Source organism: Antedon bifida, chromosome 6 (genome assembly GCF_963402885.1).
Source record: "Antedon bifida chromosome 6, ecAntBifi1.1, whole genome shotgun sequence".
NCBI classification, from domain to species: domain Eukaryota; kingdom Metazoa; phylum Echinodermata; class Crinoidea; order Comatulida; family Antedonidae; genus Antedon; species Antedon bifida.
The window spans coordinates 23,454,905-23,479,942 of NC_136231.1; the positions used below are offsets into that span (position 1 = coordinate 23,454,905).

Sequence of the window (25,038 nt, forward strand, 5' to 3'; positions counted from 1 at the left end):
TTACAAAAGACGAATGGGTTAATACTAATTACAAACTGTGAAGAAATTCTTTCTTTTTTATGTCAGTCCGCGTTTCGATTGTACGTTTTGAACGCCATGTGTGCCAACATATTTTTCGAAATACAGTCTAAACCTAGAATAATTTTATTAACACGATTTTAATAACACAATATCGTAGTGTATCTTTAGTACATCTAATTGGTTAATATCGTGCAGTGTCGCATATTACTTAGTTGTATTGCTCAACTTTTTGTAATCATTTTGAGAATGTTGTGAAACGCCGAAGCTGTTTTGTTTTGCGTTTGAAAACAACATATACCTGTACGCCTAGTATGCTGTAACGGTTCTTCTCCGCCGCGGCCAAATTCTTAATAGATGTAAATATATGGCCCTATCCGGTCATGGCAGACGATGGTCTCAGATCCAACGATTATTACTTATTAAAATTAATTAAGAGATGGAAACTTGTAGGAATCCAAGGCCATAACATACAGGGCCGTAGCCAGGATCTGTCAAGGGGGGGGGGGGGGGGGGGGGGTTCGGACAATAAGTATTTGGGTCACTGCGCCGCGGGTGGGGTCTGAGGCGAATTTAGTGACACCCCTTGATGGCCGGAAATGGTACTCTCGTACATAACATTCATGATAAATGGCACCTCTAATTGGCCGGAAAAACACTCTCATGCAGCATGCTACGATTGAACAAAACGATCGTACTTTTTTCCTCCTCCTCACGATAACATTTGTTGCCGCCGTATGTTAGATGCGCGTGCTCTGTGTGCGGAACCACCGCCGATTGTTTGATCATTCACTCGGTATTTTGTTTTGCGTTCAAGTTACAAGCCCCCCCCCCCCCCCCCTTTGAATAAACCATTGGCAATTTACTGAAAATCCAAAATTATTCAATTAAAGAAACGCTCAACACATGAGAAATAGATGTCGGTCGATAAACTTCTGACGACGACTAAAACAACGACAATCAGCTAAATGTTAGTGATTTTATTTCATCTCTGGCTTGTTTCATTTTTCATGACACATTACCGGACTTCCCCCTCCTCTCGCAATGAACGACTGTACAGATCTTCCCTATCTAGGCTCGTGTATGTAGCATACTACGTTATTCACAAATTACCCACGCATAGCAGTGTTACTAGAGCCATCACAGATTACCTCTAATGGATCAATCATTCATACATGAATTCAAAAATTCATCGACAAACACAATATAGCCTATATTCATTCCTTTTAAATATTAGGCATATTGCCAAGGCTAATAATCGATTTGTCCATAATTATTGCGTTTTGCCGGGGGTTTTCCATAATCTAAGGCCAATTTTTAGGCCAAATCATAATTGTGCGTATTCTGTATTTCCGATGCGTGTAGTACCCTATTTATCTTCATTTCCGTACGTTCGTAAATATTAGGCCGAATTTCCGTAGTAATTTATAGACGTTCCGAAATTTGAACCGTGTTATACCGGTAGCAGAGCAAAGTTTGCTTCTTTCTGCAAATGTCCTATCATTCTTTTCTATGTTTTATTTGGAGTGTGGTTTAAAACAACACTTTTGTAAAGTTTATAGTGGATAAATAAAAATGAATTTTTGGAAATGGTGGTTTTAACATCTTTTTTAAATGAATTAAAATTCCAAATTATACAATTTAACCTTTTGCTCAATATATTTATAGCAACAGCTTCATATTTTTTGTATAACTTTTTAAAATTATTAATTGATAATTAATTTACATTAATTGAGTACAGTTATTAGAATGTATTACCGTACCAAAAGTACCTTCATCGGGGACCTCCCCGTGATGTTCGCATTGAACGAAAAAAAAATAATCATGAATTTTACGTGCGAGAGTACCATTTGCGGCCATCTAGGGGTGTCATTTAACAATTTTCTTGCTCAAATACTCAGTGTCTACAGCCCTGGAGTCTTTGGGCAACCCTCTTAAAATAGTCCTGCGACCGCCCCTGATAGCTCTATCTATATTTATTTACAGCAATTTGTTGAGGAAACTAAATATATCAATGTAAATAGGTGGTATTGATACAGTTGAGTAGGCCTACGTATCGGCTGGTGGTCTAGAAAAAAATAATCGAATGCTATAGGTGTAAACTACAGTACATGATACCATAGATATTATAGTGTAATACATTAAATTTACTATAATCCACTATACTTCATAGCCACACATACATATTGTAGGTAACCGCAGCGTTCCATTTTTTGATGTACGTCGGAAGGCTATATATGCATGCTGACTGCCAGTGATCGAAACAATAGGTACGCGGTTGTCTAGTGGTGTCCTTTGTACGATTCGTTCGTGCCCAAGCTCACGTCAATATCATGTTACATCCTGGGACCAAAAATTCGTATTATTTTTCGGCAACCAATTCATTTGTTTAACAATAAGGTATGAGTTATTCACGAACGAGTTAACGAATTTTTCAATTTACAAATAACCTTTTGTATTGTGGGGCACGTATTTGGAAGATTTTCAGAGATGAGGGTGGTGAGGTATTGGGGATGTCGGGGATGGGGGTTCGCAGTCGGTTAAGGGGGGGTTCGCTGTAAAGGGGGGGGGGGGGTTCGCCTGAACCATAAAAACCCCCTGACTACGGGCCTGACATATCATTAAACCTTACCTTACCACGGTAAATGTTCTTACCCTATTTGGTGGTGATAGTCATTTTGTTTTTTTGTTTATTTTCGGACCGCGCGTGTGAAGGTAAAGTAGTTAGCAAAAAATTATACTGCAAATTAATAAAGATCAAATTAAATATATTCATAAAGCATCGGAGTAGGCATTACCTTACCACGGTAAATGTTCTTACCCTATTTGGTGGCGATAGTCATTTTGTTTTTTTGTTTATTTTCGGACCGCGCGTGTGAAGGTAAAGTAGTTAGCAAAAAATTATACTGCAAATTAATGAAGATCAAATTAAATATATTCATAAAGCATCGGAGTAGGCCTATATTGTGGGGAATAGTATATAAAATTACATCGGGAGAACTGATAAGACCTTTTGTTTGAAATCGAGTGAAACCCCGATAGCTTAGTTGTTGGCTATCTGTGTCCCGTTAGGACCCTGGGATACATCTGCCCATGTTGCAAGCCGCCTAAAGCGTCCTTCTTAGGCCGAAACGGCCCACTATGTCGCGGAAATTAAACTAAATAATGTATTAATTCTACCAATTAGGATGGTATTTATTTGAATAAAGGCCCAACACCTCCCCAATAAAACACTACTTAGAATAATAATTCCAGGGATAGCTAGAATGAAAGCAGTTGCACGCACATAGTTTGGTGGCCGAATATAGATAGTCAAATTGATCTATGACAGTAACCGACTAGCTGTGGACACGACCTAGATGGTACGCGTGCGAAGCTACAGGCGGTGCTAGTGGATTAAACGCGGGGCCGGGGATCTCCGTTGATGTTCACAGTTGAGATGTTTTTTCCGTACGCTGGAAGTTTTTTTTATAAAAAAAACTGAAAAGTACTACCGTACGATCGTTTAATAGACTTTTTAATCAAACGCCATGCGACCCACAATATTGTCTGATCAAAATGACAAGAATAAATATTTAGGTGTTATAAATCATTTTATTTAATCTAACAACCACTCATCCATGAAAATAATATTATTACATGGTACTTTCTTTTTCAATTTAGTTATGACGCACGTAGGGGTATTACAGTACACGACAGACGTTAAATTGGTTCTTTAATTATGTAAGTATTCGTAATACTGTATTAGGTAGCCTACTAACTCATGCATGCACGACACGAAGGAAGAAAGTGAATTTTAAACTATAGATAGCCATAGCAAATCCAATGTATTGCCACGGATTAAAAGTATGAAGGGAACTTTATACAAAGACACCTCGAAATAAATACAATGGCCACTAAATATGTGTACAGTAATTGTATTGGTAAATACTCGATGGCTCAAAATTGATCATAATCCACCTAGCATCAGCGCCCATTCTACCCTTTTTTAAAACAGGGAACAGGAAATTACAAGGTGATGTTGTGTTTTATATTTGTATCATGAATTGATTGGTTGATTGATTGTTTGATTTTATGTGGAATAATATATATAAACACCGAAGCAATTTACAAGACAAGATACAACCAATAAACATAAAGTCTATAAAAGGTTGGAGAATACTAACTAAATATTAATACTTTTTTTCAGACAATTATGATTTGTATATTTGTTATTTTACCATGCGTTATTGTTTCCTGTCTGGGTAAGTTACATATTCACAGTCTTACGCCCGTATTCTTAAACCGGACTGTAGTCATAGTTCGAAGTTCGACTTGAAAAAGTCGTAGTTCGTGCTATTACTTCAAATTCGATTCATAAACGAAGTAGTCGAAGTTTGCAGTTCGACTTTTAAATGGGTCTGGGTAACAAAGGCTATACATTGGCCAATGACAAAAGAATATTTTAGGAGCAGACGATATTTCGCGCAGTGATATCACTTTCAATTTTCTTACAAAACCTTTTACGCATGCATGAAAAATAATTTTAATCGTTAATTATTAGAACAAGATCAGTATTAATTTAACAGTGAAATACTTTTGATTAACAACAAACAAAATTTCAAAATATATTTAGGAACCATGGCGGTACGGTAACTTCCATATTTTCTAGGCCTCCAACAAAGTATGATCGCGACGAACCACGCACTTCATAGCGTGACAAGAAAGCGCTAGGCCCCCTAAACATTCCATCGCGTGGTGAATTTCCGCATCTCCCATTGTCGCTATGACGTGACGTAGTTCAAATCGGACTTGCGCGAAGGAAATAATGTACTTTGTATACGGTTGTAAATAAAGATGATTTTCATTATTATAACATATACCAATGTATATTTAATTAAGCTAATATAAAAATAGATATTTCATTCTTCAATATCTGGCCAATATAACAACTGAATGACTGTTTTATAAACTCGTTTAAATACCATTTAGTCGACCATTTAGCCTGCCCCGTCGATGATTTAAAAAATCCGTCTCCATTTAGTCGAGGTAGGCCTGATTTAGTCGGAGATTTAGTTGAAGTTCGGTTTATGAATTATAATGACGTCATTTTTTAACTACGACTAAAGTCCGGTTTAAGAATACGGGCGTTCGAAATTACAGAATACAACAATTCAAAACTACTAATGCAATATGTTAGGTATATTAGCGTGAAGACTCATCTGTGTTGGTGTATATGAAATATTTAAACGATTGATCACGAGAATATTTAGCTGCAGACAGCTGTAGACTTCAGCGGAATGACCCGTTTCCCGCGGTGGACCTTGTCAATCACAAATATCAGAACCGGGTCAAAAAGTGCTCTGATTTATATTCTTCTTTTATCCCCGATCGAACCAGCGTGGATCCATGTTGATTGAATGTCCTGATGACTCAATGTGAATATGTTGGGATACTTCAGATGAAGTAGATCTTGGACGTCTGTGTCTATAGTCCTAGAGAATTCTGTCTCGCCTATGTACAATTTATCCTATAGGCAAGGTACTGTGTAGGCCTACATGGAGTCAGTTATGTCATCTGATTTGTCTATTATGAGACACCAGTATTTGGCAGTGGTAATTTTTTTGGGGTAGTTTGAGATTTTTTATGTTACGTTTATTAACTCTGTCGATCGCCCATTTAGTTCAGTAAAAATAGGGTTGTAGTGAACAACTAAATACTTTTTGTGTAAGTTAAGAAGATCCCTTGTGTAGTTAAGACTTGGATTTCTTGCATGGTTAAGAAGGTCTCTTTTTGTTCTTGTTCTATTGCTTTTCTTCCACTTGTACAAGTAATATACATACACAAGTACTATTAAAGTAATCAAGGCTTGTCTAGGAGAGTAGTATTAAGGAAGGAACTCAGCTTTCGTCATATCGTCAACGCTGTGCGTCATACCGTCATCGTTGTACGTCATACCGTACAGTACATCGTAATGAACATTATATCCATGGATATGGATTAATTAGCATACATTCAAAATGGGCGCCATTTAGCATTTTAAAACATCATATCTCCTTAACAGTTGGTTTTAGACCACCCTAGTGCATTACGAGTAGATATAAATGTGACATTAAACTTCCCAATTAGCATATCATATGACGTATTTACTAACGTCATAAGGTATTTATGACGTCATATTTATGTCACAATAATGCTCAATATGAAATATATATGTTGTAACTGCTCAAATGACATTATCCTATGACCACATATGTAGAAAGCGCAGGAAACAAGTTTCTTTACATCCTGTTGAAATGAACATCATTTCCAAAGTTTACAAAAATCGGACATTAGGAAGTAGGTAAACATAAATTAAGATGGCTGATATTGACTATAACATTTTAAATATTAAAATTTCCAATTAGCCTAATTCAATTATCATATGAAGTACATAAATATGACGTCATAACAATCATATGACGTCATATTTATTCTTATTTCTGCTTTTCTGTTTCTCCGAAGTCTTCTGTCATGCTATGTCCTTTATTTTCTGTAGGTCCGTTGCAGTTTTGAATTTTGTTGGTAGTGTGGTAGTTGGATCTGATGATATTAGTGCTTCCAAGTCCCTTTTCAATGTTATTTGTAAGGTGCACACTGGTCTCACCCTGAATGTTAGTGTTACTGAAGAATAAGTCGTCCTTTTGCTCATTTTGCTTTAAGGTCAAATTCTGTTTGACTTAGTAGGTATCTTACAATTCGCATTTCGTTTATTATGTATTTTAAGATCTTAAGTATTTCACCTCTGCGAAGGTATCAAACGCACCTGTGACGTGAATGTCTAATTTCTCGATTGATATCTTTGCTATTAGCCAGTACTAAATAATTCATCATAAATGTATTATGTTCTTTTATTTAGGCATATTTAAACTAACAAGTATATTTATGAAATTCTCCTTAGGAAATGATGGTTATATAACATTTTTGAATTTGTATCCTCAAAGCAACGGTAACAACAGATTCGAATGTTACACTCCTAATAAATTCACTAGTTATACTTTGAGCTATGGTAGATCATTTGCAGTAGAGAGTGGAGAAAATTTAAGTCCAAAATTCCGGACCTTGAGAGATGACCATAGGTATGAAACAGGAGAAGTAGGCATGGGAGTATATCATTGCACGATAGTGAAAGATGGCGTCACCACAGTCGTTAAAAGTACTAACATAAGAGATGACGGTAAGATAATATCTTCAATTAATCTTTTTTCCACAAAATAATGTGCATTTCTGTCATGCTCTTTTACATTGTTAGTTTATCATTGACTTATTTATAATTCTTAGGCCTATCTTAATTGAGATTAAGTCATTGTGTTCCAGAAAACTGCTGTTTTAGTCGCGTGCAACGCGACTCTACAGCTCACTATGTCGGTCGGATGGTCGGTCGGTCGGTAAACACTAACTCAAATAAATTTGAGCACGCGACTGCAGCCATGTATATGGCCTTGTTTCTTGTTCTTTTTTAAATGCATATAGGCCGAAATAAAAATTAATGGCAATGCTTTATTCATTACTTTTAAAATCACTCGCATTACAATCAAATACAATCTATAAGAATATAACATAAACAAGGGGTTTGGTGAATTTATTTAATTGGAACTATTTAAGATAGGCATTGTTAACTATTACAATGGAACTACGGTAGCCTATGGTTTTTCGACCAATTTTGCATGCATTTGATTATTTTGTTTTCATACATTTCGTAGTTAATTCAATTCATTTTCATGAACTTTCGATGCGAAATAAGGACACACGTTAAACTTTTAAAATGCATTTTTTTGTAAAAATATGGACCATTTTGAATCTATCGTTAGCTTCCTTCGTGCATCTTTTCTCTAAAACTTGTAACTGAACAAAATTCAGTCACTTTCTATTATTTTATTATTATTAATTTTTGTTTATTTATTTGGATTTATACCTACCTTATAGATCGGTGGCACACTTATAGTACAAAGTTGCATCCTTTAAAATAACAATATAAAATGTATAACATACAAAATACAATAGAAAAAATACATACAGGAAGTGTAAAAGCAAAGAAAAGAAGATAAAACCAAATCAAATAAAAACGAAAAATACTAAAATAACTATGAATCCATCAGACCCTCCACCACACTATCTCCACAGAGTATCCCCATAGTATACGCTATTAAAGTTAACAAAGTTGGGCCTACTGATAATTGATTTAACGTACGCTTAACCCTATTTTAAAACATTCTCAATTTGTGTATATTATGGTCATGTAATTCACGAGATATATGTACACCAATATAGTTATATGATTCAGTTTCAGATATAAAGCCACCACCTAATTTCCATTGTCTTACTTTATCAACACGTTTTACCAGTTATCAGTATATTTGATTTTATTCCTGCGAGATCTAAAAATAAATTTTCATTTCTTGTTCATTGTTAGCTAATAATACAATATCCATGTTTCATTTACTCTAATACCATTGGATCTTAACATTTTGGTAAGCTCATTTATATAGATGCTCAATAAAATAAGTGACTAATATACAAGAAGTTAACGATATCCCTCAATAATTATTGAGATCATTGCGATCCTCTTTTTTTGTAAATTGAAACAATTACACTAATGTTCCTCTCATTTGGTATTTATTCTAGTTTTAAAATTTGTAAAAATATGTACAATGTAGATCCGATTAATTTTACTTGAAGTGAAGTGGTGTACCTGAATCTAATAGTTGCGCAGCGTAAGTTACGCGCAATTTATACAATTCTAAGATCATACATTCAAAACTAAGAGACATATTTTATTGAAACTAGGTAAATACCCTTCATAGCAAGGTCATATTCATGTAAAAAAGAAATGCACCGCAAAAAGTTACACGAGTTAAAACAAATTGCCCAAAATCGATTCTTAATCAATTTATTCATTTTAAGCATTTCCAATTTCGTTTTTGAAAGCAGAAAGACCGTTTAATACTTTATTTATTTTCATCATACGTACATTTCTTTATAAAATTAATTCCATTCATTTTCTTCTAAATGAAAAAACGTTCGCTCGGAAGGGGTAATTTAAATAAAATGTGTGTAAAAATATGCCTATTTTTCACAGGATGGATGGTGATCCATCATTTTGTAAAACTTATTTTAAAAACTTATGAGTTGTAGATATGATGATAGACATGTACAATAATGTTAGCGATTCGATGACGAATCTTGCGTCATAATGTATCATTTCTAATAGAGCGCATCCCGATTATGCGGCCGTACCCGATTTTTCCATCATATGATGTCATACTCAACTTTATGCTCTTTGTTATCGTACGTGCATGTGGCGTCATAGTCATTTGACGACTTTAACTAGTATATATTTTTTTCCAATACAGCCGTAATAACACTTGCAAATTCTAAAAACACAGTAACTGTAAATATTGGAGATGACGTCACAATTACATTCGACACTGATTTAAACAGTAATTTAGTGTGGAGGAAAGATGGCGATAATCCATTTATTAGTGAAACGACGGAAAAGAGCATGACCTTCAACCCAGTAGAGACAGATGATGCTGGTGTTTACGAGATGTATGAGGATGGTAACCGTGATAATCGTAGACATGCATTTATCAAGTTGATTGTACGAGGTAAACTCACATTTAATCATTTCAATATAGCCTGAATTATGATTTTATTCATGCTTTAAAAATCACAGTTTGCATTTTGGTTTTTCTTTATATGAACATCACGAAATTATAATTTTCCAGTAATGTTTGTTTGTTGACTCAATAAATGAAGTCGTGAGAAGAGTGAAAACGCAGTAATTTCACTCTTCCATGTTACCCCACTACAGTAAATTTAATTCTTGGTATAAGTGATTACCGTAACTATTATGCGACATTGAAACATTGGGGGTTTTTTATTCAGTCCAAAATATCTTTATAAACAAATTATTTGACGCTAATTTTTAATTTGACAATGTTTGTGAAAGTTATAACAGGGTAAAGAGTAAAATTAAATTTGCTTCAGATCGTTTTCTGATTTTGATTAACAATTATACACGAAGTAGAATTGTATTAAAAAAGTATTAAAAACATTGAATGTTTTGCTTTCCTTTAAATTGTATAAATATTTCAATAAAAAAGGTAAATATTAAGTATTTTCATTTCTAGAGTGTCCACGGCACAAATGGGGTCCATCTGAGTGTATTGGTGACTGTGAATACTGCTATAATGGAGGTGTATGTGATGACAAAACAGGATTCTGTATCTGTGCACCTGGATTTAAGGGATCCACATGTGAAATAGGTTACCCGTCATTATTATTTTTAATAAAATATCAAAAGCTGTATTTATTTAGCTTTGTGCAGTAGTTAAATAATTAATAATTATAATATAATATATTATTTAGTTACCAATGGCAACAGTTATTAAATAAATTGAATTGATCAGTTGGAATCAAAGGCTGTATTTGTTTAACCTGATGATGTTTATAACCAGAATCAGTTTATTAGGCCATAATCCATTATTTCAATTTCCATATTAACTGCACAATGATTTGTTTTAATTTTGTGCGCTACATTATTCTTTCTGAATGTCTCTAATCTATGCCTTATATAAACACTTAGATTAGATAACCAATGGCCAACTTAAATTTGTAATATTTTTTAACTTTGTAATCCGCCACAGAGATATTATGCTAAAAATATGATTATTCAAAATGCAATGGCTCCCAATGGAACACGCTTTCTATTATCAAACATTTTGTTCAATTTAAAAAAAAAATAAATAAAGAATTATCTTTACTTTAAAATAAAAATTGGATTTTATTATACTGTATACTATAGGCCTACATATACTATGTTTTTTGTAACCATGTTAAAAAGATTGAGACAACTTCTACGATGGTCTTCATTTTATGCTATGTATTATTTGAATTATGAATTTGATTCGCACGGGCAAAATCGATTATTTTCTTGTAACTTTTGTTTTTCTAGAATGCAATGGCAATCAACATGGTTGGGAATGTGAACATGCTTGTTCCAGTAGCGGTCCTCTTACTTCGTGTAAAGATAGACAGTTCTGCTTACCTGATCCATATGGATGTAGCTGTGTTACTGGTTACAAAGGATTGAAATGCGATACAGGTAAAGAAAATCAATTATAAAAATCAATTGTAAAACATGATACTAATTTTGAATACTTCACTGTATTGATATAATATAAATTGATTTATGTCTTTATTAATATGAAGGATGTCATACTCATTATCATTATTAATTCAGCCTTTTGTCGTGATAACCAATTAAAAAGTATTACTCAAATCAGTCACTGCTTTTCTAGAATCTTACAAGAAAAATATAATTAATGAATACCATGTAAATAAAGAATCAGCCGAAACAAAACAGAATGTTCTAGATGAATATGCATTATTGCAGCATATATTTTAGTAATAATACCGTATATATATAACAAAGAATAATATATATTCATAAATAATAACATGAGATCAATAAAGGTTGAGGATTCCCACAACATAATCGCCCAAAAGAAAAATTAAGTAAATGTGCTATTAACTGTAAATTTTATTTATCTAATATATATATATATATACATTTATTTCACAGAATGTTCGTCTGGTACATTTGGTGCGAACTGTGCTCAAACTTGTCATTGTAAACAAAATGATTGTGACCGATATACAGGAATATGCACTAACTCATCTTGTGCATTTCCTTGGACGGGAACAAACTGCCAAAGTAAGATTGAATTAATAGTCATTGTTGATTTGAAACTATACCCAATAGCCCTAAACAGAACATGCCTTAAACAGAAAGTAACTTGGTAAACATCTGTCTATATTCTACTCGAGCGAAAGTTTTCTAGAAACCCATTTATAATTATTATGTCTATATCATTACTTTATATTTGGTTTTTTTTTTAGAATGTCAATCTGGATTTTATGGAGACAACTGTGAAATTGAATGTAATAAACCATGTGAATGTCACAGAGTGACTGGTAAATGCATAGAATGTTTTTCTAATTGGCTTGAACCTGATTGTGAAATCGGTAAGTAAATCTATGGCAATACAAATACAGTCAAACCACCCGTCTCTATTTTATTCATATTTCATTCATATATTTATAGATCATCAGTTTGTTCAGTAATGACTTTTAGACACAAATTAGGTTATGACATTGAAACCATACTACAAGTCCTAGTCGGCAAGAGCTCACTCTTTCTCCGTGGTAGAACGAGTCAGGACTATTATAATAAACCGTATGTCCATTGTACACAAAATGCTTGTGTGCACTTTAAAAAACTTAACATTTTCGAGACGAGAAACACAAAGCCATTGTTTTAATAGGCCTTCTAGTAGGCCTTCTGGTTCGGTGATAATACACATAGTGATTGTGGAAACAATGACGATGATAATTGTAATATATATAAACCCAAGATTTATATACGATATAAATTGGATATTTTTTCTTAACACAGGAATCCTCAATACCACATTTACACCAGCAAACAACGGGCAGATTACAACTACGTCATGTTCAGTTTATCAGACTGGTACATACGATGTTCAAACAATTATTATGGTGATAAATAACGATGTCACTGGAAACGTTACAACAACGAAACAAGATAGTGAGAATAGTATAATTACACATAGGTTTTCTGTGTCCGCTGTTGCTGGTGCCACATACAAATGTGTAATATTTAAAGGAAGTATATTAGCTCATAGTAACATCACCTCAGAAATATTTCGTAAGTGTATAATATTTTATGCTCATTATGCATAAATTTAAGTGATTATTTGGAAACATTATAGTTTAAATTTAGTATTTTGCCTCAGACGTATTGGCCATTGCCTTTCCTCTGGTGAAGGCGGGCACTAGACGAGAGAAGCCCTTGATCAATGTTAGGACCAATCAAGGTGCTTTAAACAGTCCTGGCTTAGTCATCATTCAGATGAATGCAAGACTAAAAATTACACTGTCGTTCGCGTCGTCTAATAAGACTGACGAAGGCCAAAAAAAGTGTAAACATATTTCAAATAAATAAAATAAATAAGTAATAACTCACAATTTTTTTTTAAACGATTACTTTTATATAAAGGAAATCTGACGATATTTAGTATTTCAAGCACATGGAACATATTTCAAATAAATAAAATAAATATGTAATAACTCACCATTTTTATTTTAAAAGGATTACTTTTATATAAAGGAAATCTGACGATATTTAGTATCTCAAGCACATATATCACTATTAAGTGGACGGCATGGAACATATTTCAAATAAATAAAATAAATATGTAATAACTCACCATTTTTTTTTAAAAGGATTACTTTTATATAAAGGAAATCTGACGATATTTAGTATCTCAAGCACATATATCACTATTGAGTGGACGGCATGGAACAGCAATACTGACGATGGAGATGGTCCAGTTGTTGGATACTTTTTATACCACAGATTAAACACTACTGACAATTGGAATGATGGACTATACAAAAATTCTATATCAGGCACTGTTTCAGAGTTGGAATGGGATACACAATATACCTTTGGTGTTTCAGCTGTGAGACCTGGCGAAGGCGGTGAAGGACCAATTGGAGAAGGAACAGTTACTATAAAAACACTTTGTGGAAGTAGGTTATTTGAACCATAGATCACTTCATATTAAATATTAATGTTTTTTTTAGTTTATTAGAAATTAATGATTATATAAGTATTTTTGGATTTTGAGTTTTTATAGAAGTAATCATTAACTACTACTTACTAATGTTTAACTTTTCTAAAAGAGAAATCCAATATGTATTTGTTACCGGTACCGGCTTTCCTTCATAAACAACTGAAAACATAAACGGGCGATGATGATTTTGTTTTAAAATTTAAAAAAAAGAAAAACATGGTGAAAGTGAGGTTAACGAGTTTTATAATACCTTTATAATATCTTAATATAATAAGATAATATTATGATTCAATTACCTTAAATTGAGTGTGTCATTGTTTGTGTTCTTCCTTTATAGCACCTGCGTCAGTTGAGCAAGTAAACCACGAGGTTTCAGACACAAACCCACAAAACATACTGGTTACATGGACAGTAAGGGATTTTATAATATTATACAATTCTAACTTCCTAACATTTTTATACGTTTAAACTACCGTTGTATGTAGGAGTGTTTTACAATAGGTTTGCTATAGAAAATACAAGGTCTTCAAAAATGATGACATTTTGTTAGGCTGTGATGGATTTACTTGTAACACAGTAGATATTTGAATCAAATTCTTATATTGAAATCTTACACTACAAACAAATATTACTCATTTATTATTAATTAATTTATTCAGCAAATCGAAACAGACCCTGTAAGTCTGCAATGCTATAACACATCATATATATACAAAGTGTATCTAAGATTGAGTGACGATGATGGAATAGGTGAGCTAGTTTACAGTGGAACTGACTCAAACGTGACCATAGATAGCAGCTCGTCATCTTACAGCTTGTTTGTTACTGTCTCTAACAAAGACAATGAAAGTGAATATGTTGAAAGCATTGATACACGAGATACAAATGAAGGTAGGTGTCCCGTATCTAAATTGAAATCCATTTATACAAAAAGTTACGTTAGTCACGTAGGTGATTGTCTGTTGGTCACATTTATATGGTGTATGTATACAAGATTCTGTCATATGGTGGAGTATAATAAAATAATTGAATACTGACCCTTATGACTCTATGTTGCTGTTGAAAGACTGATTGTGAAGGCATGAATAAGTAAAAAGGAGTAATAATGTAAAATAGTATGTATTAATGAACAATAATTAAAACAAATTTGTATGATCAGAATTAATAATTTCAATTACAATTAATCAAATATTCCTTATTTTACAGATACAGACTCTTCTGGTGTTGGTGGTATAATCGGTGGTATAGTTGGAGCACTCGTTTGTATACTTGTGTTGGTCGTGATTGTTATAGTAGTTATGTATGTACACATTTATTCTTGCAGTTTAATACCGTGGCTTAGGGTTAATGATTTGATCTACAATGTTCAATGTTATATAATCATTGGTCAGATGTTTTGCCCTACTCTGGCGTAATTTGTACTTTTATACTAAAAACAAAAAAGTAATTATCGTGTGGGACTCAGACCCACGACCTACAGATCACAGATCACTAGCCTGGCGTTCATACCTCTAGACCACCGAGCTTGAGCTGATGGCTAGGGGTTAGATTAGAGCCCAAGTAAGCAGCGGGTACTACACCAACAGGATTGATTGTTTTTAACTACTGCGTAGTAGCTTAATCAACACCCTTTCATTTCACATTTATTCAATTAATGAAAACTTAAACAATGTAAACAATATAAAACAAATAATGATTTCATTAATTTGGATCAGACTACTGGAAACACTATAACATGGTAATGGTATAAATCATTAATTTTAATTACGCGTAAGTTATAACTTTGTATATTACAATGTGTGTCTCAGTACGTGGTTTGCTACAAAACAGATGTCTGTATAATTTCTAGGAAAAGAAAGAAAGACAACAAACACAATGCAAATCAACCAAGACAAGATCGAATACAATTTAAGGGTAATGTATTTCCTGTTGAATTCTGTTTCATCTATATTTTGATAAAACTCACCGTAGTTTTATGTTTTTAATTTACACTACTAAATAAGTTGTAGTTCTTATTTAAATTTAAAAGTAATGTATTTAATCTTAGACGTAACTTCACACTCAGATGATTCAACAGCGCCATCAAACGTCGATTTACCTGACGATGGATCTTTTTTGTACGAGAACGTACATGTGGACCAATCAAGAGCTCCGATATTTTCTCGAAGAATCCCAATATCTGGTTTGGTTACTTATTTTGCCAATAAGCTGCAAACAGACTTACACAGTGAATTTGATGTTAGTAAAATTCTATAGGCATTATATTTTATTCCGTATTATTACAGTTTTTTCTATAAGTTTAAACAATAATAGGAGTATTTCTATTTATGGATTTTCCTATTAACTTCTACAATAAAATCAGCAAATGTACATATTAAGAAGACTGCAGTATTATAAATGTGTTCCTGATCTAATGCACTTAAATACAAAATAATAATTATATGTGGATTTTGTTTCAGGAAAATTTCACTTAAACATGTGTAGAAATACACTTCAAGAATAATTTGTATCTCATTTTCACATTGAATAATGATATATATTTCTTACCGCATTTTGAGGACATGCATACAAATATAAATACTTACCATTTCAGCTGCTACCAGTCGACCAGGCTCATCCATGGGAAGTAGCAGCAAAAGAATGTCACAAAACCAAGAACAGATTCAAGAATATTGTTCCATGTAAGTAACAAGTTTGTTGTTGTATTGCATATTGTCCCATGTAAGAAAAAGTACAGGTATTTGTACTGAGCCTGCGATGATAACTTGTATTAAGTACTTTATTATTTTTTTTTATAGGTAAGTATTCATTCATTTCTCTCGTTTTTTTTTTCGAGTTAGTCAATTGTTGTACTTAAACAAACAAGACAAATTCAACCGATTAGGCCTATGCTAAGCAAAGTACATTTTCTTTTTAAGAGGACCAATACAATTTCTTGAATCTTTTGTTATTAGATGATCATGCAAGAGTCGTGTTGGACAAAGTTGACGACGATCCAGATTCGGATTACTACAATGCAAGCTATATCGATGTAAATATAAAACAATTTAAGTTAATTATCATAAAAATTAATTATTATTAAATGTCGTTTTTGTTTATTGCAAATTGATGTATTGTTTTTTTTTTGTAGTTTTATTTTCTTATAATTATACCAAGCAAAATTAATAACATTTCTTGAATCTTGATTATTACTGTATAATATTTTACAGGGTTATAACAACACGGAGCACTACATAGCGTGCCAAGGTGAGAGAAACCTATACAATATTAATTAGAAAACAGAAAGTTATCATCATATATTTTAAATATTATCTTACAATTGAAATTACAAAAATAAAAAAGGTAAATGATTACAAAATAATTTTATTAATCTTTTTCCAAAAGGTCCCAACAAAAATTCTCTTGGTGACTTCTGGAGAATGATCTGGCAGAAGGATATTAAAGTAATGGTTATGCTTACCAATGTCTTTGAAGGAACTAAGGTAAATTATGATGTCTTTATCATTTTTAATGAACTTTAGGCATGAAACAAGCAAAGAGGAAAATGATCATTGTGTGGTTCCACATTATTGTTCTTAACACTATGATTATACCATATTGAATTATCTTCCTAAACCTCTAGGAAAAATGCAAGAAATACTGGCCAGATGAACAAGAAAAATTTGTCTTCGACGACATCACTGTAACGGTTACTAATGAAGAAACAAGCGAGGACTACACAACTAGAACTATTGTTGTACAGCTCGTAAATATTATTTCAAAATATTTATATTACATGCAGGTATACATTTAGGTACATTGAGTCGATTTACTGTAGAACTGATATATATATATATATATATAACCATTTTCGATCGATGTAGGAAGGAAGTGAACAACATATCATAAAGCAGTTTCATTTCACTCAATGGCCTGATAAAGGAGTGCCAAAGTCTTCTTCAGGATTACTGCGTCTTATTCAGAAAGTAAAAAGTGTTCGAGGAACTTCATTGACTCCTGCATTAGTACATTGCAGGTATGTTTAATATCAATGTGTGCACTAGGCCGACTGTAAGTATTTTATACTCATATTACAAAATCAATCTCAATGAGGTAGATATATATATTCATTGTATTAATTACATATATATACTGCCCGTGCCCAATCATGTACGTTATAGCGACTGAAAAGAAAATGGTTATTATAAGTATGCCTAAATTAGTGTTTACAAAAAATATTTAGAAGAGTTATAGTAGTGGGTTGGATTTGCGTAGCTTCGTTAAGCATAACCATCCTGTTGCGTGAAGTTCATTTATAGTTAGTACATATAATAAAGGATCAGATCAACGGAATTACCGTACTAATATAATTAAACCTCAAATTAATGAATTACCAAGCTGGCTTTGATTTTCTTTTCAGTGCTGGTGTTGGCAGAACCGGTACCTATATTGTCATTGACGCCATGTTGGATATGATAATGACTGAAGAAGCTGTTGATATTCTTCAATACATAAAGGATATACGGGAAGCTCGCATTAGTATGGTTCAGACTCCGGTAAGTTAAATATAAAAAAAACGCCTCTTACTTTTTTTACTTTTTTAATAACATAGGGCTAAGACCCAACTAATTTAATGTAGGAGTGTGGATATATCACGATGATTTAGTCTTGTCATGAAGAAAAATTTCATGTTAAACTATCATGATCCTAAATCTTACAATCAAGTTTTAAATTTAAATAGAAGTAGTTGGCCGATTTAAAAAAAAGTTGACCTAGCTTGGGTAAAGTTGTTGTGTTTATGTTATCAGAAGACATACATTACACATTCCTTATAATTCATTTTCAGGAGCAGTATGTGTTCATTTACAGCGCCTTGTGTGAGTTTTATCTCAATGGTGTTGTACAATTCCCTGTCTCCGAATTTACAAGTCGAATGAAAAAGTTGAAGCGTGTAAATCCTAAAACAAAGAAAACTTTCATCGAAGAAGAATTTGACGTAATTACTGTTTTTATATATTTTATTATTGTATGAATACTTGTTTAAATTTCATCACATGGTCGTTTCTAGAATGTATTATTATAAAGTAGATTGATCATTTAGATTAGAGAAAAATCACCAATTTTTAACAAAACGCCCAGAAGCAAATTTAATTCCCATTATTTGTTCTTTGTATCCGTTATTTTTTTCCGTTATCGATGAAAATAATTTAAAGAAGTGCAAATATTCTAAATAATCTCTTTCACATAACCAACACAAAATTGAACAGTATACGTTGCCAGAACAACGGAAATAAAACGGGTCACTCTAAAAAAAAGTGGGCCTGATATCATATTTGTGTATTTCAATAAATAATCTTGCATTACAATGTAACCATAATATTTACTACTGAATAAATAAGTTTGCTTTGATGTATGTACTTGTAACAGATGTTGGTTTCCGTAACACCACCGCCACCTCCAGAAGAAATGTTAAGTGGTCGTCAAAAACATACAATCAAGAAAAACCGATTTGGAAATGTGTTACCAGGTATGAAAATTGAGTACTCTTTTAGGAAAAAAACTTAAATAGATGGTTTGTTATTTTTCTTTATTCACCTTTGAATTTACCGAAAACTATATTTGTCCATAATGATGTATTTAAATGGCATTCTCATCACTTTGTTCAAATGCTGAACCTTTCTAACGTGATATTTCATACTTGATTCCAAATATTCACAACTGTATTGGATTGGTTATGTTTGAATAATGTATTAAATCCTTATTTGATAGTCGATCGATCTAGAGTCATATTGCAAACAGTAAGCAATAATTACATCAATGCTTCATTCCTCAATGTAAGTTTTATTTACTATTTATTTTATTTTATTATTATGAACTTTGGTTATCAACATTTATTAGAGAAAAGAAAGTCATTGTACAAAATTCCAACATTTTATTGAATAATTATGTAAATAATTCAGACTATTTTTTTTAGTAATCAAATTGGAAGTAAAAAAAATACAAATCATTGTCATCAATATGAAACAATTATTAACAGTAACTTATCTTAAACCAAATGTTTTATTAAAAATATAAAATTATAAAAGAATAAACATTAAAATTGACATCGGTTTTTATTTTGTTATTAACTTACAAACATAAAAAGTTCCGTTCTCTTAAAATGATTCAAATCCTAAATTCTGAAATTGATATAGTTTGTATAGGTTTGTTTGATGAATAATGCAAAATTATGAATATTATATGGACGTTTCCAGTAGTTATGATTTCTTATAAATAATGAGTAATAAATTCGATATAATAGTTAGAAGCTATACGTTTCATGTGCTATAATAATAATTGTATCAATTCATTCATTTTAATTCTAAATTATATACAAAGGGGTACAGAGTAAGTGATAGATTCATTGCTACCCAAATGCCAATGAAGGATACAGTGGATGATTTCTGGCGACTTGTTTACGATTGGAAAACATCTACTATTGTCATGTTGGACTCTTTAGATTATTCAGATCTGGTTGGTACAATACCCATTAAACATTACACATTATAATCTTACACACTGACACCAACTGACTGAAACTATCATTCAACTCTATACTAAAACATATTAGCTTAATCCCTAAAGAGTCAACCAGTCAAAATGCATTTTAAAATATGGGTAAAAGTTTGAGACCTTTTGGGCATTGAGAAAATTCTAGTTTGTAAACAGTTTCCATTTCATTTTCCAATCCAATAACGTATACAATACAAACTTTACTAAACCATCACGTGGTTTTAGTAGATAATACACCAGATAAATCTGAAGTTTTTAAATATATTTATTTTATATTGTTTTATTCTATATTCCGTATATGATTTCAAACGCTTTTTTTAATTAGTTATTGATATATCAATGTATGTTGAATAATAAATACTATACCAGGTCAATTATAATTATTATTTAGACATGTGCACAGTATTGGCTTGAGGAAGGCAGCACAAAGACTGTTGGTAATCTGAAAATACAATTTGATTCAGAAGAACATAGAAGCCAAAATATTATCATCAGAAAAATGTCCATATGTACAACTGACAGGGTAAAGAGTTAATATTGTTATATAATCCAATAATATTTATATAATATGCTAGTAATTATGCAAAAAAAATGTATCTATTTTTGTAGTATTGATTAACATTGAGGAACATAGGGTTTTAAATAATTTAAGAAATAAGTAAGACCCCAGCTAAAAATAATATGAGGAATCATCATGAAACATGCAGTGTTGCTACGTAATAAGTTGAACAGAGGCAGTATTAGGTATGCTCTCCTGAACATAAAACGTTATAGGTATATTGATTGCAAACTTCCAGGCTTATTTTGTATAGAATCATTGTCTTTAGAAAATTCCTATTGTATATAGCTTTGTTTTCCCATTCCTTCAGAAATCTTCATCTTTCACTGTGACGCAATACCAAGTTACTGATTGGCCAGTTGACCAAGACACTCCCGATCAGTTGGAAACATTGTTGCAGGTGTATGAAATGGTTCAATCCTCGCACACTTCTGTTAGAAACAGAGCAAATCCCATTGTAGTTCACTGCATGTAAGTACAAAGCAACGAAAATAGCCATTAACCGATGTTTTACCAAGGTACGGGCACAGTTTTGGCCATTTGCAAATGTCGTCCAAAGAATACAATTAATGATTATTATGTCATAAAAAAACAAAATAATGTCCCAACCCGCGCCCCGTACTTATGCGCTCTGGTATGGCTATTTAAACAATATTTAGGTTCCAGCTGTAAATGAATAGCAAAATATAGCAACCACCTTGTCAAACCCAAATTAACGGAAGAACGTTTTACTTACTTATACTTAAAAGGTAATTATTTGAGTATCTTCACCATTAATAGTATAGTAATTATGATCTAAATAATAAATGATTCCTTGGCATTTTAACTGATATACAGTATTTTTTTTTAAATCTATTTAATGTATTTGAATTTGTATAGAAACGGTATTGGGCGAACTGGAGTTTATTGTACAATTACAGAAGCATTGGATAAAATGAAACAGGATGACGTCATCGATATTTTCCAATGTGTTAAACGGCTTCGTGAAAATCGGCCAGGATTGGTTACAAATGTGGTAAGTAAACGAAATAACAATGATTGATATATAACAATAATAATAATAATAATCAATAATAAGTGAATTTACTTCCCCTAAAGTTGTTTCCAGTCTATATAATATGAACGTCTTTCTTACAAAATGTTCTGTCATTGCAGGAACAATACGAAATGTGTTATGACCTAGTGGAGGCCTACCTTCACCGATTCGCAACGTATTCAAACTGATGACGTTACACTACCAAGTTCATATCTTACCGGTCTTTTTATATACACAATCATTTTTTAATATATATATATTTAGGCAAATTGGATAACCATAAGCGAATTCATTCACTATCTTTCTTAAAGGTGACAATCCAGTTCACAAGACAAACATATACACAAGATGCTCTACATAAACAAAGTCTTTGGGAGTGGAGTTGTAATTTTTCATTAGAAAAAATCCTGACATATAACAGGACTTGAACCCAGGACTGTTGGTAGTCAAGCATCATACCCACAAAGAAGCCACAACTCCAATAACTAATTACAAAAAAACCATCCTGTTTTAAACTAAACCACTGCTACTGTACAGAATTAAACCTAAACTAACACAATTTATTACGAACAAATATATCGGATTTCATTTTCAGTTGTTGTTGTTATTATTATACATTTAGGCCCCTAATTGTGCAGCCATTTTACTCCGCTTCGCTCTATACAGCAATATATTATTCAGTACAATATTATGCTTACATAGTAATCCTATTATATTGCATCATGGTTGAAGGTGTTTTTAGAGGCATTTATAATACACCTGGTTGTATTCTTGGAATTTGATTGGTCAATTACGTGGCATTTGGAATTAACCCTAACTAATGAAAAGGTATAATAATGGTGATAATGAACGTGTAATGCACGTTCAGCTTATTGTATACTTTGTCTATATAACGGTTCTATTCCGCGTCTAAAGTTGAAGCACTTCCTTTTTAATGGCCTAGCTCCCCGGGACTAGCATTCGTCAATGATTTACAATAAATAAATTGACTACGTAGGTGTGTTATAAAACAAATAATAAATGTTTTGAATTCGTTGAATGGAGAGAATAGTTCATGAGTCATCACATTCTCATGACATATTCTCAACATCCAACTCATAAACATTCATTATTTGTATAATATGTTATATTTGAAACTAACCGGTTGTGTATATTTATCTTCCTGTTTCTTTACTTCGGTAATAACATGAATTTAATAAATTGTTCTCATTACTCAAATATTCCTTGACAGCTGATTAGAAATTTGATTTAATTACTGTGTCGTTAAGGCATCATAATAATTATTTACAATACTACGTAATATTACTATTTTTTTCATTTAATTTTAGTATATAATAGTAATATTACGTAGTATTGTAAATAATTATTTTGATGCCTTAACGACACAGTAATTAAATCAAATTTCTAATCAGCTGTCAAGGAATATTTGAGTAATGAGAACAATTTATTTATGTTCCTTGTTCATTATATAACACCATGAAACATAGTCAACTACATAATCAATACATGCAATTCAAATGATTATCTTTTTATACTTAAATATACAAATAATTTGATCAAGAACTCTATTAAATACCATAGAGCTAAATTAGGGAGTTCAATCCATGTAGATTTTAAAACTGCATCTATAACTTCAAATTTAAATTAGTATACAAGAACTATTTACTTTCTAGATATGATGAACGTTAAATATATATTTCATAATACTAGTTAAGATCGGATAAAGTGATTAATAGAATGTGTAGCTTTGTTTTCTTTTACATATTATTAGTTTATATAGTTTTCTTTTTTGTATTTAATGTTATATCTTGGGGTGGGTCGAACTTAAAGTCTTTCTGATTTATATGGCTCTCCTACCACATGACAGAATACTTTATATTGTATTTATATACAATGCTATGCATTAACAAACTAGTTTAACAATAGGTCATTGTGTATTATTATGTATGTTATATTGTGGAAAAATTGGAATTGAACGTCATCAGACATTATCATGACATTATTAATTGTTACATAAACGTAATGGAAGGATATGTATGTGTTTACTACTAGTATATGCATGTACTTGAAGTAATTTTTGTTTTTAATGTGTGTAGGCCTAATATGGAAAGCAAATGTGAAATCTTAACAACGTTTTAGTTTTTTCTCAAAACATTGCGATTGTTCAATTCTTCTCTTCCATCTTCATCGATGTTGTTCGCATTGAACTTGAATCAATTCTATTTTTTGTTTCTATCTCCCTACCCATTCCTGTTTTAAAACGTTGATAGACTGGTGTTTATAACTAATGCTAAACGAAGATTATACTTCTTCTTTTCTCAAAATGATCCACCGCTAAACGTATTAATTCAGAAGATTGCTGAAGAAGTTTTTATTTCTTGAAAACGGCTTTTATTTATTATATTACATTTTTTGTCCCAAATTTGATCACAATTCTTCATCTTTTGATTATGTGTTGCCTTTTATTCAAAAGGGTCACACAACCACGTGATTAAAAATAGGGAAATAATTACATTATTAATAAATAACTCATTAAGGAATTAATTTAAATAAATAGAAAGAACAAGAAGAAATGGAATCAAGTAGAAACAAACACTGTTTCAGGAAGTATAATTTTTAAAAAGGTATTTCACTTACATCATGTTTATTTTATGTATTATGTATGAGCTAAAACATTACCTACTTAAAGTGATATACTACATCAATACAGGAACTACATAAAACAATGTAGATAATTGATGATAACGTAAGTACTTTCCAAAAATATATTAAAACAAGATAGCATAGTAAATATAACACATTTGTATATAGAAAAAGTGGACTATTTTAGATAGATGAGTATTGTCCAATATCACTTAACATTCATTCATTAACAGTACGACAATGCTTCTGAGTAGTACTAGTGTAAATTTAGTATGCAAATTTCAGAAATGTAATCGTTTATGTACGTTATATGGTCATATGTTGAACTTTTATAAATAGAATGATATGGTAAAATGGATTTAAGTAATAATTTCATGAATATAAAGAATAAGATTAGGCAAAAGGGAATATTAAACAGAAATTGAATTGTTATATGTCATATTCGTTACGATTTACCGCACTGATACCTTTTATAATTGTATCCGTAGTAGGCCTGATGTTTCAAACTTTCAAACTATTATTGAATGATTGATGTTTATCATTTGATTGTGTAACATACTGTTGTATAA

The 25,038-nt window shown here is 31.8% G+C and overlaps 1 protein-coding gene across 1 annotated transcript in view; it reads left to right on the forward strand.

Annotated features, from left to right (window-relative positions):
* Positions 1-25,038, forward strand: part of LOC144845885 (uncharacterized) — a 155,047-nt gene that overhangs the window by 78,652 nt on the left and 51,357 nt on the right. The window contains exons 11-16 of the mRNA XM_078703384.1: positions 14,038-14,111; positions 14,360-14,591; positions 14,907-15,000; positions 15,550-15,614; positions 15,748-15,938; positions 16,294-16,381. Of these exons, the coding sequence (XP_078559510.1) occupies positions 14,038-14,111; positions 14,360-14,591; positions 14,907-15,000; positions 15,550-15,614; positions 15,748-15,938; positions 16,294-16,381 (744 nt within the window). The remainder of the gene's footprint in view (positions 1-14,037; positions 14,112-14,359; positions 14,592-14,906; positions 15,001-15,549; positions 15,615-15,747; positions 15,939-16,293; positions 16,382-25,038) is intronic.